This window comes from Mauremys mutica, chromosome 6 (genome assembly GCF_020497125.1).
Source record: "Mauremys mutica isolate MM-2020 ecotype Southern chromosome 6, ASM2049712v1, whole genome shotgun sequence".
Lineage (NCBI taxonomy): Eukaryota > Metazoa > Chordata > Testudines > Geoemydidae > Mauremys > Mauremys mutica.
Window position 1 is genome coordinate 122,896,046 of NC_059077.1, and position 17,639 is coordinate 122,913,684.

The window sequence follows — 17,639 nt, forward strand, 5'->3', positions numbered from 1 at the left end:
CTTTTGTTGATGTTGCTGGAACACTGGATTGCAGTGGATGCTTTGGCTGGCTAGTCGACCAAGACACCTGCTGCTTTGGTCCTGGTTAGTTACAATCTGGTCAGTGCTGCTATCTGGTTGGATCCTTTCTCCTTTGACAAAACAGGCTTGGCAGTATAGTTGACTTCAGGATTCGCTAAAAAGTCAGGAGTGAGAGAGGCTAGGAAGAAAGAAATTGTGGGGCAGAAGATCACACAACAAGAGAAGGGAATACAATACAGGATCTTACTTTCCTTTGTGGTGCTGGTAATTCAATCTCCTCACTGGTGGGCTGAGGACTGGCTGTCATGATGATGTGATGACTTTCAGCACTCACAGGTGAAAACCAAGTTCCTTAAACAAGAGCAAGGCCAGCGCCGGCTTTACCTTCAGGAAGAAAGTCCCTTAGCTGAGTTGTGGTGCTGGCAGGTGGGAGGATGCAAGGTGGAACAAGAAATAAGAGTGAGAGCTGAACTGATCTTTCCCCTACCTTGCACATGCCTCTTTTTAAGAAACCCCAGAAGGGGAAAAAGTGGGCAGCATAGTTCATCCCCCCCTCATTATTTTGTCCACTACTTAGGCCTAATATCTGGCACACCAATTTTGATCTGTTATCTTCTGGTTCCTCATCTTTTTTTTTTTTTTTTTTTTTTTTTAAACCAGTATAATTTCAACAGGCCTTGGATTCATAGACTATCAGGGTTGGAAGGGGCCTCAGGAGGTCATCTAGTCCACCCCCCTGCTCAAAGCAGGACCAATCCCCAGACAGACTTTTGCCCCAGATCCCTAAATGGCCCCCTCAAGGATTGAACTCAAGTCCTTTAGCAGGCCAGTGCTCAAACCACTGAGCTATCCCTTCCACCCCTTATATCAGCATGGCCTGACCAGGGATCTCAAACTCAGATCACCACGAGGGCCACATGAGGACTAGTACATTGGCTAAAGGGCCGCATCACTGACACGTTTTCATATACAGATACAAAAGTCCCCCCCCCCCCGGCTCCACCCCTACTCCATCCCTTCCATGAGGCCCGGCCCCACCTCTTCCCACCCCTTCCCCACCCCCATTCCAACCCTTTCCCCAAAATCCCCACCCCAACTCTGCCCCTTCCCCGCCCCTGTTCCAATCCCTTCCCCAATCCCTGCCCCTGCTCTGCCTCCTCCCCTGAGCGTGTGGCTCCCCACTCCTCCCTCCTGGAAAGCACTAAGCACTGCCAAACAGCTGTTTGGTGGCGGGAAGCACCTGGAGGTAGGCAGAGGAGTAGGGACGCAGCGCGCTGGACGGAGGGGGAGCGGGAGAGCTTGACGGTTGCAGGAAATAACTCTGGGGGGGGGTACGGGGAGCTTGGCGGGCCCCAGGAAATAACCCCACGGGCTGTGTGTTCGAGACCCCTGGTTTAGACTAATCCAGTTTCTTTGTCTGGTTCTCATGCACTTGTTACAACATTCAACTTTGTAAGCAACTTTGACCAATTTTTCATGCTTATTGTAACATCTTATGAACTTTCACATACTTTTTACATTTGAGTTCACAAGAGGGGCATGCTTTGCAGGCCTGAGAGTCACAACACTACTCACAACCCTTGGCCAATACCCTTTCTTAAGCAGCTTGGTTTCATGAATTCATGGCTCAATACACCTGTGCACCCCAATTTCAGACCAGGGTCCCACTGTTCTAGTTTCTGTGTAAACACACAACCAGATACATTGTAAGCTCCTCAGCCAGTGACTAAGGTCACTTAGGTTTACTTCTCTCTCCCTCCCTCCACCAGGCTTAGGAGCCTTGATCCTCTTTTTAATTGAAAGTGAAATTTAAAAAAGCATTTTATAGTATAAAGTTTTTGATTTTCCTGTTTTATAATCTTGCTTATAATGAAGCTTCTTGGCTCTGATTTTTTGAGACCTTTTTCTACTTAGTTGAAGGAAAACCATAACACAGAGGGCACCTCAGGCTAATGTATAGACCTGTGTGGAGGGCACAGTGGCCTGCCTTGGTCACACAGCCAGAATGTCAGCAGAGATCCGTGATTAAGGGCTTGGCTACACTTGCAGGTGTGCAGCACTGGGAGGTACAGCTGAGTAGGGAAAGCGCTGGTGTGTGGTCACACTCACAGCTACCAGCGCTGCAGTGTGGCCACATTTGCAGCATTTGCAGCGCTGTTCGAAGTGATGCATTATGGGCAGCTATCCCAGCGTTCAAGTGGCAGCAACGTGCTTTTCAAAAGAGGGGAGTGGGGTGGAGTGTGACAGGGAGCGGGGGAGAGAGAGAGAGTGGATTTTTGGAGCCAACACTGTGTATCAGCTCCCTGCCCCCTCATTTACTCTTAACTGCAAATAGCCTGCAGACCAGATAAGCAGCTGCTCCAATGGACTCCCTTTCTCCCCCCCGCCCCCACAGTTTCTCTCCTCAAGCAAACACTCATCCCCTTGCCTGCCTCATTCACAGCAAGGTAGTGGGTTATCTCAATTGATCGTTCACAGTCAGTTACAGATTGATCACAGCAAACAAGAGCTGTGTTTGTTTTTTAGATAAGCAGCTCCCGGAGCCCCGAGTTCACAACAAAACAAAGAGAGTAATTTAGTTAAAAGCATTCTGGGATATCTCCTAATACCCTGGAGGCCAATAACAGTGCTGGTGTGTGGCCACACTTTATGAGCAGCGCAGTAGCACCAGCGCTGCAATTGTTATACCCCAAGCAGACCAGGTGTACAGCTGGCGCTGCAGCCAGGGAGTTGCAGTGCTGGATGTGCCTTGCAGGTGTGGACAGTTACTAAGTTGCAGCGCTGGAAAGCCTCCACCAGTGCTGCAACTCTCAAGTGTAGCCAAGCCCTAAGTCTAGTTGCTGGAGAAGTCTTTTACAAATACCTCCATTGTTGCATTGCACTCATTGTCAAGAGAGACCGAGCTGTATCTAGATCAGAATCTGCATCTTTCAGAGCCTTATTAACAGGTATTGAGTTTTTTACTCTTGGTGACTTTGCCTTTAGTTCTCATTCTGTTTAAATGAGACACTGGTTAGGTTCTTCTGTTGTGTATGTTAAACACATCCAATTAGACGTGTATGTGAGCTGGTTGTGCTCGATAGTAGGAAGAAAATCTCTGACATGCTTAAAGTTTTTCCTTGAACAAATCTCCAGAAAAAGCTTTCAGGTCATCCTAATATTGTCCAGTTCTGCTCTGCTGCATCAATAGGAAAAGAAGAATCGGATACTGGGCAGGGCGAGTTTCTTCTGCTCACTGAGCTTTGTAAAGGTAAAACCTATTTTTATTCGTGCGTGGTGTGGCTTGTTTTAGGAACTGAGTGAATTCTTCCAAATAAATACATAGATCTTGAACTGGAAAAGTGCAGTTTCACTACATGGAGAACAGCTAAAACTTATCTAGCAAGATAGCAATTTACCTGCTATTAACTGACCTGTTTTTCATATTTATGGGCCATTCTGAAAAGGAGCAAGGTGATCAGTTTTTACTGTCCCCTTCATAATCTACGGTACTTCTCATAAATTCCCTCTAACTCTTCTCCTTTCAAGGTTAAACAAGTCAATGTTTGCAATCTCTAACTGTCTGTAAATACCACCAGACCTTTAACTACCATGGGTTAGACCAATTAAAGCATTCAGACTTCCATTAGTTGCTTGTTTAGGAGCAGTACTTCCTGGCTAAGGGTGGTGTTCAGTTTTTCTCAGCTGGAAGGTTGGTTTCTGACTCATGGCCTGGCAGGCGTAGAGAGGAGGGAAAAGAGCATACTGCATCTGTGATGAAGAGTGTCAGCTGATATAGTGAAAGGCCCCTTTAAAATGATTCATGGCTAGTTTAGTCATTGATTCCTTGTTGTAAACCCTACGCTGTTCCCGGGTAGCTAATATTGGACAATAAAATGTCTAGTGGGTATTGCTGGCATAGTCTGATGAAATGAAGGGGCAGTATTTTCATCCTAATGGGATGGAAGCTACGAATGCTTTAAAACTATGGATCATTTGAAGTAAAGACTATTTCAATGTCCTTTTGTATGACATCATCTTCTTAGTGCTTAGTTCTTTGTCAAAAATATTCCTGGATTTTCTTTATGGTCAAAAATAGTCTTGATCAAATCTCTTGTCAAATTCAGGGGATTAAATGCTTCTTGATCAGGACAGGTGTGTGTCACGTTTAGACTTATCTAATATACTTAATGGCACATTTCTGAAACTTGAAGCATTTGTATACTAATATGAATTGATTCTGTCTCCTGTAGGGCAACTGGTGGAATTCTTAAAGAAAGTTGAATCCAAAGGGCCCCTCTCGTGTGATACAGTTTTGAAGATATTTTATCAGACCTGCAGAGCAGTGCAACATATGCATAAACAGAAACCACCTATTATTCATAGAGATTTAAAGGTACGGTATAGAATTTAAGTGACTGCAACATTTGAATGAAGTGTGAAAGCAGACTTCCAGGGTGGACTACAAAGTTGATGCTGTAGAACTAATGAAATTGAGACACTTGAGTATGCAGCATTTCAAATGATGGTATGAGAACATATCCATCTCGTTGGGATTGCTGGCTGGGAATGAAGGACACCACTACATGGCCTAGTGTTTAGACCACATCCTTTATCTATATTTTTGGTGTTGGAAATACTTGTTGAATATCCTGTTAATTAAATTTCAGAGCTCAAACTGAAACCATGTAGTCCGTTTCCCACTCTTACTTTAATCGGAACAATAGTTCCTATTTGCTGGTAAGTAAGCTCGTGACTGGAAGCCACACGTATTTTGGTGGTAAGAATTTTTTTAATCGCAGAAACATAAAGCTGTGAAAGGAAGCAGAGCATAATGTCAGTGTGCTACTGAAATGCTGCTTCTCTTTTGAACCTAGTGACCAGCTGTAGTGTGTGTGTGGGATTGGGATGGCTGGAGTTTCAAAAGGCACTAAAATCTACTTTTTGTTCTAGTGCCTGGTTTTGGAGCAGATTGACTTTTGAACTAACATTAATCAAGGGGGCCACTTATTTCCTGATTGGTTATTTTAAGACCTTTCATCCTTTGTCAGTCCTTTACAAATAGTATGGAAGGCCTTGAGCTCTGAGGTAAAATTGTGGCCAGTGCCATCCTGTTGGGAGGAACTATGCAGTTGCCAAGGGTTAGCGTTTTTTTAAAACTGGAAATTTTTCCTGAGACACTAGTTCAAGGGCAGGGACTGATGTTTTACTCTGTTCTACTTGAACCGTGGAGGCCCTGATTCTGTTTAGGGTGCTACTATAATAGGCCGTTTTACAGAGTTAAATAAAAATTATGTTGTTGATTTCTTCTGTTACTATTCCAGTGCCTATTAAGAAAACCTGTCCCTGGCAGAGACTCAAAATGATGGGGAGGGGGCAGGAGGAGGCGGAAAGCTGGTTTCATACTACAGTAGCTGCACGGAGAGGGCTTTTACAGGAAAATTCAGAGCAAGATCTTGATCTTTGTGCTGAAACAGATAGTGGCCTCACTAAAATGATCCAGGGAGGTGCGTTTGCACGGCCATTCCCAGAAAACTGAGTTTAGGTAGATGGAGGAGAAAACTTACGTCAAACAGTCTCTGTGCATTTTTAAACTAAAATGTTTTTGCTTTAATAACTATTTACAACTATAAATATTTTATCTTTATTTGGCCTTAAAGTGAATGATTCTGGTATTGGGTGTGTGGGAAAACGAGTAATTGAGCTCAGTATCAGCAAAGATTTTGTAATATTTGAAATTCTTTTGCTTAAAGATATGAGGATCTCTGACATTCTCTGATCTGATGCATCTTCAAATGGGTTGAGATTCATGCAGTGACCTCCACTGCACACTTTCCATTACTTCATTCCTTTGTTTGTTGGGGTGGCACGCACTCCTTCATTTGCTTTCCCCAAATCCTTTTGACAAGGGCTAATGTTAATGTGATTTACATGCACCCAGCATTGTAAAAACTGGTGCCACTTGCTTAAATTCCACATTAATTATGGGGTATTTTGAAAATAGTTCCATGGCTCTCGTACTCGAAACTGTCTGAATTAATTTGTCCCCTTGAGTAGTTGCCATGTGGAACAAAACAAATCATTTTGTAGCATAGGGGGGGCTTTTTCTTGAGAATTAAATTTGGATTTTTGAAGGTCCCCATAGGCTGGTTTTGGAAGACGCAGGTAGAGACCCCCTTAAAATATGAACTCTCTACTGACCTCCTTAGGAAGGTAGTGCCCACTGTTTCTAAAAGCTGGGCCCAAGGAAGCATGCACATTTTACTCTGGCTTCCCACAGGGTGCCTCTGATACTGGTGTGTGCTGATTGTGTTTGGTTGTTGCTCTGCCTGCTATGCCAGACCTGGCGCATACAGGAGAGCACTGAAGAGTGTACTAACAGAATGGGGAGCACTAAATGGAAGCGTCAGTTATCAGGGTGGGTCAAGGGAATGCAGCCTCAAGATACAATGATAAAGATATCGCATGCTCTGAGGCTATCGCAATCTAAGGCTAGCAGAGAAGATGAGACACAGTGGGAGACCTATTGAAAACAGTTTAATTTTTGGAATAAACATTTAATTTATATTTTCCTTTTCGGGCCTCACAATCAGCACAGAATTCTCCTGGAGAGAATTCTGCTGCCTCCCCTCCCACCCCACAATAGCTATTAACTGGTGCTCCTGATAAAGTTTTAAACTACTCATTAATCTTGCAGGGCAATTTGTGAAAGACTCCGTGCATGTCTTTTCAAGCTTAAAGCACTGGAAAATGTCATGCAAAACCAACATATGGAGGGACATGGATTAAATAAAATACTAGGTCCTTTGAATTGAATTGGTTAGAAATAAAGATGTGCTATTCCACAAAACAGATCAGGTCATTCAGGGCAAGCTGTCCAGTGGCTAGACTAAGGGGGAGAGCTGGACTTCCTGGGCTTGGTACCCGTTTTGCCTACGGCTTGGACCTTAAGCCTGTCACTTACTCTAATCGAGTCTTAAGTGCCCATTCTAACTGGGATACCATGTGCAGTAAAATACTAAGTATTGATTCATTTTATTTAATAAATATCTGTACACTTCCTGGGCATGATTTAAGTGTGCATGAGCGACAGCCTTCATAAATGTTTGTAACTTTTTCAACTTGTTAACCTACCTGCAGGTGGAGAACATGCTGATTAGTAACCAAGGGACAATTAAGCTGTGTGACTTTGGCAGTGCTACAACTATTGCACATTATCCTGATTACAGCTGGTCTGCGCAAAAGAGAGCAATAGTTGAAGAGGAGGTGAGAAACTTGACATGTAGTTAATTATAAGATATTAAATTCATTCTATTAGTGCTGCTCTGTTAGCCTAAACCCCCCCCTCCCCCCAAGTTTCCCTCATTTATGACTGTTCTAAGACAATTGAAGCCCTTTCAGTTGTGAAGTGGATTACAAGGCCTTATTTTTCGAGTCAGCTGTTGCTACCTTGTTCAAATGCTGTCTGCCATTACAACAAAACAGCTTGTGTTTTTAAAGTACGCGCCTGAGCACCCATCCTATCGATGCCCATGGAGTGCCTGCTACTCTCTGCTGTGGAGAAATAAAATATAAATACAAATTGAAACTTGACACAATTGATGTGTAGCTTTTCATGACCTTTTTTAATAAAAAGGGAGAGGAGTAAGGAATCGACTGCTATTTTCTGTTAGTACGTGAATTTTCACCATCTGCAGAAAAGTAAAAAGTCAGTTGTACCCAAGTGACTCTGAGCAAATCAAACATGGCTTCTAAAACTGAATTGGGTGGCATGTGATGAAGCAGTAGGTCTGTTTGACAGATCTTGGACTACACAGTGTTGCTGTACTCAGTGTTGGCATGTTCCCCCTTTCTTTCAAAATGCAGTTTGTCCATAGATCTGGCTAAGTACTAGTAATGCTGACAAATCCTAATGTAGCGGTAAAGATGGATTTACTTTAAATGATTTCTCAAACCCTTCTAATTCTATGGAGAAGGTCAATAATGAGATTCAAACTAAATCCATCAACTGTGAGAGTCTGCACGCTCATTGACTGCATCAACTTCTTTTTTTGGGAGGTCCTGAGTACTAGAAGAATGATGCCGGCTTGCTTCTGGTCCCCTTCTCCTTTTTGGAACCTGAACTCATGGAGAATTGTCTGCTGGTTCTCTGGGAAGGGAAGAGAAGATGGTGCCATGCAGTTGGCCAACTTCTCACATGGGGCGGAGGAAAAAAGGCAAAAAGTAGGGTCCTTCCTCCAGATGCATCCTAAGGGCATGATACAACTCGGGGGTCGGCAACCTTTCAGAAGTGATGTGCCGGGTCTTCATTTATTCACTCTGATTTAAGGTTTTGCGTGCCAGTCATACATTTCAGTGTTTTTAGAAGGTCTCTTTTTCTAAGTCTATAATATATAACTAAACATTTGTTGTATGTAAAGTAAATAAGGTTTTAAAATATTTAAGAAGCTTCATGTAAAATTAAATTAAAGTGCAGAGCCCCCCAGACTGGTGGCCAGGACCCAGTCTGAGTGCCACTGAAAATCAGCTTGCGTGCTGTCTTCAGTTGCCTTCCCCTGATATAACTGTTCCTTGTTTCTCAGTGTTGCTCTCCTCTGTTAAGAGCAGGTAGTCTGGTTTTGCTTGCTGTGTGGCTTGAAGGGACTCTACTGCAGCAGGGACTTTTTAATTACAGTTAAAATGTCATTCCTGTAGGTGTTACATAGAGGTACTTTATTTTGAACCAAGGACTTGCACCTTGACTAACGTGCCCCAAACTAACGTTTGAAGTCAGAAGGCCCTTTTTACTTGCTTTTGTTAGGCCTGAATAAAGATGTAGCACAAAACCAGTTGTGCCAACCTGACTGAAGTCAAGCATCTAGAGGTTTCTGGGTAATCCCAGAGTGGAAAATACTGAGAAGCAGCATTGTCTCACAAAGCCCTGGGAAACAGTAAGATCAGTGAAGGGGCTGGGACCAGCTGTGTTATGTTGAGAAACACTGTTTGAAGAACTGATAAGACACACAAGCATCTCACAGTTCTGACTCTTAACTCCTTGGTTTAGTGTTCGGGGTGTTTTAACTCCCTCGCATTCCTAACCTTTGGCGCTTGTTGAGATATTAACAATTCAATATTGTAGAGACTAGGCATGCGTATATATTAAAAGGTGTCTAATTTCTAGTTGTTAGACAAAGGGGGTGGGTTGCTCTAGTGAATGATCTATGACGTAATAAAACTGTCTATATAAGCTAATACTAAGCTGTAAAGAGGCGGCTGGTTCTCTTCGGATACGAGCTGTTCTTTTACTGACACGTGCACTTGTCAATAAAGAACTTTTGATCGGACCTTGCTGGTGTTGCCTGTCTCTCTGCGGTCAGACAACGAACTTCGCTGTTGGGGTTCGAGTCCCCGACATCTTTGGCGACTCTGCCGGGACTTTGTCTGACTCTCCGGCGGGGGATCAGACTCTGAGGCAACGCAGCGCGCATCCTCTGGTTTAGAGGAGCCTTGCCTGGTAATCTGATCTCTGCGTCGGCGATAAGGCGAGTTCTGTGAACCAGCTGAAGCTCGTAGAAATCCAGCAACATCCACCTACCCATTGAGTAGGGTCAAGGTTGCCTGGGTTAGAGTCCCAGTGCAGATAGAGGTACTTTATTTTGAACCAAGGACTTGCACCTTGACTAACGTGCCCCAAACTAACGTTTGAAGTCAGAAGGCCCTTTATACTTGCTTTTTAGCAGAACATTTTTGGAACGCTGTTCCCTGAGGCTGAACATAAAGCATTGTTCAGGTCTCTGCTTCATGAACTTTGACTTTTGTTTCTGCAGATTACAAGAAACACAACACCAATGTATAGGACTCCAGAAATGATAGACTTGTATTCAAACTTTCCAATCGGTGAAAAACAGGATATATGGGTAGGAACTTCTGTTTCTCTTTGTATGTAATGATGCCTGTTAGATATCATAGTTAAATAGTTCCTATATTTCATCATATTTGTGATGTTTTTAAACTAATTGCACATTCGCTGCTATTGGAATATAAGATGCAGTCTGAAATTGATTGCATTGTTTGATATTAAAACAAAACCTCATCCGTCTGTATCTGATACATTTCAGGGAAAATAAGCTTAATTGGTATGAATTTTAAATCTTAATTTGGGCTGACCTGAGGCATAGACCTCAGGAACTTTGTCCGAGCTCCTTCAGTGCCTTGAGTGAAGTATCTGTGTTGCAACAACTTTGCTGCTTCTCTGGAGGTCAGGACAGGGCTCTCTTGGAATCCATGATCACTACTACGTGATTAGACAGAAGTTGCCAAGACACACAACTCTGATTTTGCTCATTCACAAATCCTAGTCTCAAGGTAGTACAGAGTATGAAATGCAGGAGCAACCTAAACATTAGTACTTCTTAACTCTTGTTTGTGTGGAAATCACCTATGTTTCTCTTGCAACTAAGTGGGATGGCAAAAGGCAGTGGGAAATGAGTAACCTGCACTTGAAGAGAAGTATTTAAACTCCCAGTGCATCTTCAGTTAACAGTGTCAGTGATGCATTCTTTTTGGTGGTGATACCCATTATTTTTCTGAATGCACATGCTTAACTTCTAAAAATTGTATCAGTGTTGGTAAACAAGTCTGATGTTTTAAACATGTGTTTTAATATCAAATGCGGAATAGACACTTGAACATCAAAATTTGTGATGGCTGTTCAGGGCTATTGGAATCTCAACTACTGTCTAAACCTTTTAAACAATACATTTTAAAAACGAATTTGAGCTTCTTGTGTTCTGCCTCTGTAGTTGTCAATCTTTATATTGAATTTTTGGAGTGAAGGGTGTGAGAGTAAACCCAGGGTAATATAGTTCTTAAACTCCTTACTCATATATCAAATTAAATCCATACAAGTTGGACCACAATTGCATCCACTTACCTAAAACAGGAAAGGTAGCGCTCCATTTATTCAAAGGACTTGGACAATTGAAATCTTTGGGTTAGGATAACCCAGGTATTTACTGTCGTGGCTGACTCCTCCTATTTAACAGTATGTCTGCTGTTGTCTGTTCTTTAAAAGGGCCGTGTTCCAACCAGTGAGGCTCATGAAGAGCCTGCCATTCTGCTAAGCTGTCTTGTCTCTTGTCTGATGGTCTGTCATCAGGGAAATCAGTTTCATATGCACCACAGCACAACTGCAAGGGGCATATAAGTGGTTTTAGTTTGTGATTCGGGTGAATGGTTGTTCTTTACTTTCCCCCAGGGAGTTCCATATCCTCCACTGCTCTATTCTAGGTGCTTGTCACCATACTGTCTAGATGAATTTGTAGTGTCGCTGCTCAGGCCATAAAGTCTAAACTTCGAAAATGTAACTCCTGTTAACCACAAAGCTTCCTTAAATGCTTTTGCAGATCAGGAATACATTATTACTCCTGTTATTGCTTTGAGCAGTTACCAGGTTCTCAAATGTAGTCAGTGTTCTCCTGGCTTCATTTTTCTCTGGCTCTTTTTCCAAAGTCTAGGCACCTTCTAAAATTTAAAGCGCACAATTAAAAAACTCTCAATACAGTTTTTATACCTTCCAAGTAAAAGCCTTCCTCAAACCAAACATCTTACCTCACCGTATCCTCATGCAAAGGCCCTTCTCCAGTCGCATCCTTCTTTTATGTCCAGAACCTTTACCGATCAACCCCAATTTCCCTAAATTCCTCTAAGGGGGAAAATGGGCTTTGGAGCATGTTTGGATGGTTAACAAATCTGGCTGAAAGAAGGGAGTGAATTGCAGAGCCAAGAGAACCCCATCGCTGCCAGTGTCCTGCCAGCAGCTCCTCCAGCTGTTCTGAGAGTCCTCTAGCTCAATTCTTTTTGTCTGATCGCAGCTTAGTGTGTATGGAATGGGAGACGGGGTCTCTCAGCTAACCAGATCCCAAGCCATATAGGGCAGCCTGTTTAAAACAAGCACGTTGAAATCCACCTAGAAACTTGTGGGAATCTTGGTGCTATGTGTCCTGCATGATGTGCTACTTGCGAAATGGGTGGCGCTGTTGTGCACAATCTTCAGCATCCCACACGGGCAAAGCACGACATTTTGGAATTCCATATGCTGCAATTGATCAGATTCCATCTGAGCTGGCTTCTGCTCATGGTCAGGTCATGTTCTCTGCACTTCACAAGTCACCATGATTTAATTGACCTGTGGATGGAAGAAGCTGGAAGATACTGTTTTAAAGATGTTGTACCTAAAATAAAGGTTTTATCATAAGTAATACTATATTTTAGTAGAAATAATGGTGTCTTCTACCAATTTTAATGGGCATCGCTTGAATTGAAGTTCCTTTTTTTGCTTCTATCTTCAGGCTGAGCTTAAGGAAAAATATTTTTGTCCCATCAAATAGCAGGTCCTCCTGGGACTTGGCCTCCAAAAAAATATGCTGTCGTGTCAGATAGTTTATTGGAGTTCTTCCATTATCTCTAGTGCTTTCTCTTTGAAAATCGTCATGTGGCTTTTTTGTAGGTTGAATCTTTGGTGTTTAGTGTCAGCAAATTCAGTGGGCTTGAGAGAGCATTCCTCCACCACCACCATGAGAGTGCACACATTCTTGGTTCTTATTTGATTTTCAAGATGCCCACTAATGTTGTGAGTGCACGCTTTTTTGTGGCTTACGTTTTTCAGTTCTACATTCTATCTAAGTCAGTGGTCCCCAACCTTTTCATCTGGCGGGCGCCAGACGAAGGACCACTGTGGCGGTGGAGCACCTGCTGAAATGCCGCCGAATTTCAGCGGCATTTCGGCGGCGACACCTCTAGATGCTGCTGCTTGCTGTTGACAAGTGATGTCATCAAGAGGCGTTCCTGCTGAAATTCGGGGGTGACGCCTCTCAATGACGTCACTTGTTGGTGGCAAGCGGCGTCATCGAGAGGCGTCCCCGCCAAAATGGCGCTGAAATTCGGCGGCATTTCGGCAGGTGCTCTCCCAGGGGCCAGGACGCGGGCGCATTAAGATGCCCCCACGGGGGCCATGGTGCCCGCGGGCACCGCGTTGGGGACCACTGATCTAAGTTGTCTGTAGCCGCTAGCGTATAGAACAGTGGACCAGGACTCAGGAGACTGTTTCCAGCTCTGCCACTGGCCTGTTGGGGGACCTTGGAAAGTCACTTCGTCTTTCTGTGCCTTAGTTTCCCCATCTGCAAAATGGAGATAATGATACTGAACTCTTTTATAAAAGTGCTTTGAAATCTACTGGTGACAAGCTCTGTGTAAGTTAGATTATTTTTGTCAAGGCTGTTTTCTTTGCTCTTTATTTTATCCAACTTATTAATTTTGGCTGATGCAGTTTCACTTAGTTCTTTAATGTGGCTTTATATCACTTACTTATTTTAGGGTAATTACTCTGAATCTTTATTGAAACACATTTGGCTGGTGTCTGGTGGGTCTCTAGCATAAGATGTTGATAGCACTAGAACTTCAAAAAGCAGAAACTTGTTTCGATTTTTGGCTTTTTCCTGTATCACAGCTCTTTGCAGTTGAGCTAATCAGATTTCTTTCTCTGCACATCTGTTACTGAGTGCATTTGCTCTGTTAAACGTTAACTCCTTCTTACCTTTAGTTGTTAATGTGAGAACATTTCCTGACTCTTCAGAGGTGTTTGTACAAAAATAAACCGTGTAGAAAATTAAACTGTAGTAAGCCAAGGCTGGATAGCCTTCATCCAAGAATTCAGAAACAAAAACAAGCTAACTGAGCTGCAAACACAAAAGTGCAACTTCATAGTCACCCTCCAGACTTCTAGTATTAATAGATAACCCATTGGGCTGGGTACAAACACAGTGAGAGTCTCTGCATACAGTCTGAATAGTCAAGACAGACAGAACATGTGGGTAACCAGAGGCATAGAGAAATGAAGTCACTTGGCCCAAGTTATGGCATCACATTGTATCCATAGGGAACTAAGGGTGATTCTGTGAATTACACTAGGCATTTCTTCAGTACCAGACAAAATAATAGAACTACAAAGAACTGAGTAATGTAACATCATATTAAGCATGTTCTTTATGATGGTGAATTGTACCATTTTTAACTTGTGAGAATTCTCAGGTAAAATTGATTGGAGATAATGTAGATGGACAAAGGACTTTTATAAAGGAAGAGGCTATTAAGGGAACTTGGAAACCACAGGGTGGTGAAGTGTTGCATCTTGAGTTTTAAAAACTGGTTAAGAGAGCAAGCAAGCGTAGGGATGAAAAACTATTTTTTCTTTGTGGAAAGATGATTTATATCTTAAGATTTTAGGAGACCTTTAGTGAAACTGTTTGGTTAATATATTGGGCAAAATTTACTATGCACACAATTCAGAGACTAGTGAAAATTGTAAAGGCACCCAGAACTTCACAGGTGTAACACAAGTAGGTGTGCTAAGTAGGTGGCTATCAAAGTGACAGATAGCTATCAAAGTAAATATCTGTAAGTTAAAGCACTTTGGAAGGAATAACTTAAATAAACTATATACATTCATGGGTTCTGAATGACTGAGACCTTACAAAGTACATTGAGGTGTCATTATGGACAGGTGAAGGCAGCCTGCTCAATGCACAGCACCCATCAGAATAACAAGATATTAGACTGCATTTTAAAGAGAATAATGAATACCATTACATAGGTGTTCTACAAATCAGTGATACACGTTGGCTTTGAATGCTGCAATTTGATCATCGCTTGAAAAGGAGGTAGCTCAAACTGTCCAAAGAATGGCAGCAAAAATAATCAGGAGAATGTGAAGTTTCCATATAGAGAATAAAATAACACTGGAACTTAATCTGGTAGAACAAAATGGGATCTGATTACAGTGCTCATATAAAATAATGGCCAGTTGAGTGATACTTTTCACCCTTTCCAGAAAAAGATGACACTAGAGTTTAAACAGCACTAAAATTATGCAGAATATAAAGTGATAACTTGTAACTTGTTGGCATAAGATAGGATTGAGATGGAAGGAGCTAAGTCGCTATTTTAGCCACTTTCTTCAGGTGCTTGACTGACTTCTATTGGTGCAAGTAGCCACCATGGCTTGGTATGTGAGATGATTGCTAGCAGGGTTAAGAAAAATTTTTCCTTCAGGGGGATTTTGCACAATTTTCTAGAAGCATTTTGAAAATCTTGCTGTCCTCTGAAGCATTTGTCACAGGGCACACTTTTTGAGAGACCTCTTACTACAGTCGATGCACCATAGGAACACCACTTGTATTAGTTTTTTTGGTACCTAATGTTAATCGAAGTATCCAAATTTACCAGAAAACATTAAGTAAAACATTCTCCTTGACTCATCCCATTATTCTTGGATTCTTGCAACAGTAGAACTCAATCCTGACTTTAGGCACATGTGCTATTTCCCAGGGCAAATTGTGTGGTATCTATTTTCAGTTATGGAACTGAGTCCCCCAAACTCATTGGCCTCAGTAGATGGTTGTTTTATTGAGGTTTCACTTCTCTCTTCTGGAATCATTTGTAAAAAATTTAAAGAATTAAATGAGGCTTTGCATGGAATCCTGTTTGAATATTGATTTGCGCTTTGACAACCTACCCAATTATGTACTTAGTAACAGAATGAATTTGAATTAGGAGTACAAAGAGAGGACCAAATCCTTTAAGTAGGAGTGACTTACACAGAAACTATGAATGGACGATTTGGCCCATAAAAATAGAACTTCTCTGTCTTTGGAGCACCTACTTTAAAAACCATTGTGCTACACTTTGCTACATATATAATAAAGGTGTTGATACCTATATACCTATATATTATACTATAATATAAATCCTTCAACCTGGAGAGAATTAAAAAAAAAATATCTGAGACTGAGGAAACTAGCAGACCTTTAATCATAATGGCAAAACTGTACCACAGTCTTCCTGCTGCTAGAAACAGTCTTCTTGTTAATCTTTGATCCTAAAGAATGAAACTTCAAGGGTTTAGTTATTTTAGAAAGGAGGAGGGTGTGCAGCTTAAACACTGTTCATAGTGTTGGGTTCCATGACTAAGCAATTTGCATTTAATATAGCAAAGTTATTTTAGATTTGAGCTTGATCAGAGTTGTTCCAGTTTCTAATCAATTTCATATCTAGAATTCAACTTCAAATGGTTTTTGGTGCCTGAATTACTGACTTTTTTCTGTAATGTTTGCCTTTATTTCTGTGTAGGCCTTGGGCTGTATCCTATATTTATTGTGCTTTAGGCAACATCCATTTGAAGATGGGGCTAAGCTTCGCATAGTCAATGGGAAATACTCTATTCCTCAGAATGACACTCGATATACTGTATTCCATGATCTCATTCGTAAGTTTAAAATCTTGTTCATTTATTCTGATGCTTTTGTGGATCTTACATCTTTCATCATTTAAAAATATGTTAGGTACAATGGGATTAATCAATCAGAATTTCCAGTTCCATTGAAGGTGGCATCGTAAACCGTATGACAGTGATTAGTTTATTTTTAGCTATGTGACATCAATATGATGAACTTTCAAAGTTTCCTACATGCAGTTAAGAACTAGATTTTTGATTGTAAACCTTTTGGCTTTTCACTGATTTTTTTTTTCTTCAATACTTAATTTTAGCATTTTGATAAATTGGCTGGAAATATTTTGCATTTTGGTTCGGGTTCCTTGAATTTGTTTAAGAAACTTTGTTTTACTAAAGTTCAAAAGACACAGTTGAACTACTATAGTTGGTTGTTAAAATTCTGATGAAATGGGTTGGGTTCTAAGTTGCCTTAAAACATTTCTTCAAGTTTAATGCTCTTGTAGTATTTTCTTTAAAAGTGTCATCTTGATTCATCACTAAAATCCTTATTCTTAACACACAGATGCTTGTTAAAGGCAAATGATACTTGGGTACAGGTTTCCCTGGTTTTTCTGCATGCTTTACTATTGATAATCATGCTACACTTGAATCCACTGAGTAAAGAACAGATTTATGCAATCAAAAAAGGACTGTTGTAATGTCTAAATTATCTTTTCTTAGGTTCCACTTTGAAGGTGAACCCAGAGGAGAGGTTGTCAATCACTGAACTGGTGAATCAGCTGCAGGAGATTGCGGCTGCCAGGAACGTGAATCCTAAATCTCCTATCACAGAGGTACGGGAGTGCTACAAAGAGTATAATCCTTCTTTTCCCCAAGTTCAATCAATAAGAACTTTGAAACAGCCGTCAAAATGGTTGCAGTGAGATTTTCAAATGAGTTTAAGGGATTTAGGTGTGTAATTTCAATAGAAATTCAGTGGGTGCATAACTCACTTACAATGGCTTGAAAATCCCAGCCTCAAAGCTCTTTCTCATCTGAGTATGTTAAAAGGAAACCAATGATGGTTCTTCCTGTTTATTGTCAGACTCTTGGAAGCATCTTCATCTCAACAGCATTCCTTCTGGAGGTAGATCTTCAGTGTCACATGTCAGATGTGATTGAAATTGACCTGAGAAGTGGTGGTTGTGAGGGTGTGCGCGTAGGGGGAGGAGTTTAATATGTGACAATGAATTTAGGCCTACACAAATTCACAACAGCTTAATTAAACTGGTACAGTTAATGCAAATGCCTGTGTGGACTTTTACTTTGGTTTAAGGATTGCTTATTTCAGTTTCTTAAACCTGTTCCTAGTTGACTTGAGAGTCCTTTTGCA

At 41.5% G+C, this 17,639-nt stretch overlaps 1 protein-coding gene across 3 annotated transcripts in view; it reads left to right on the forward strand.

Annotated features, from left to right (window-relative positions):
- The window catches only part of GAK (cyclin G associated kinase), a 119,472-nt gene that overhangs the window by 34,363 nt on the left and 67,470 nt on the right, over nucleotides 1-17,639 (forward strand). For 2 of the 3 annotated variants that reach the window (XM_045022218.1, XM_045022219.1), the window contains exons 4-9: nucleotides 3,157-3,271; nucleotides 4,254-4,396; nucleotides 7,141-7,266; nucleotides 9,807-9,896; nucleotides 16,165-16,300; nucleotides 16,988-17,100. In XM_045022218.1, coding sequence (XP_044878153.1) covers nucleotides 3,157-3,271; nucleotides 4,254-4,396; nucleotides 7,141-7,266; nucleotides 9,807-9,896; nucleotides 16,165-16,300; nucleotides 16,988-17,100 — 723 coding nt within the window. Of the gene's footprint in view, nucleotides 1-3,156; nucleotides 3,272-4,253; nucleotides 4,397-7,140; nucleotides 7,267-8,077; nucleotides 8,224-9,806; nucleotides 9,897-16,164; nucleotides 16,301-16,987; nucleotides 17,101-17,639 lie in introns of those variants that run through there. The other variant, XM_045022220.1, reaches the window with a different exon arrangement.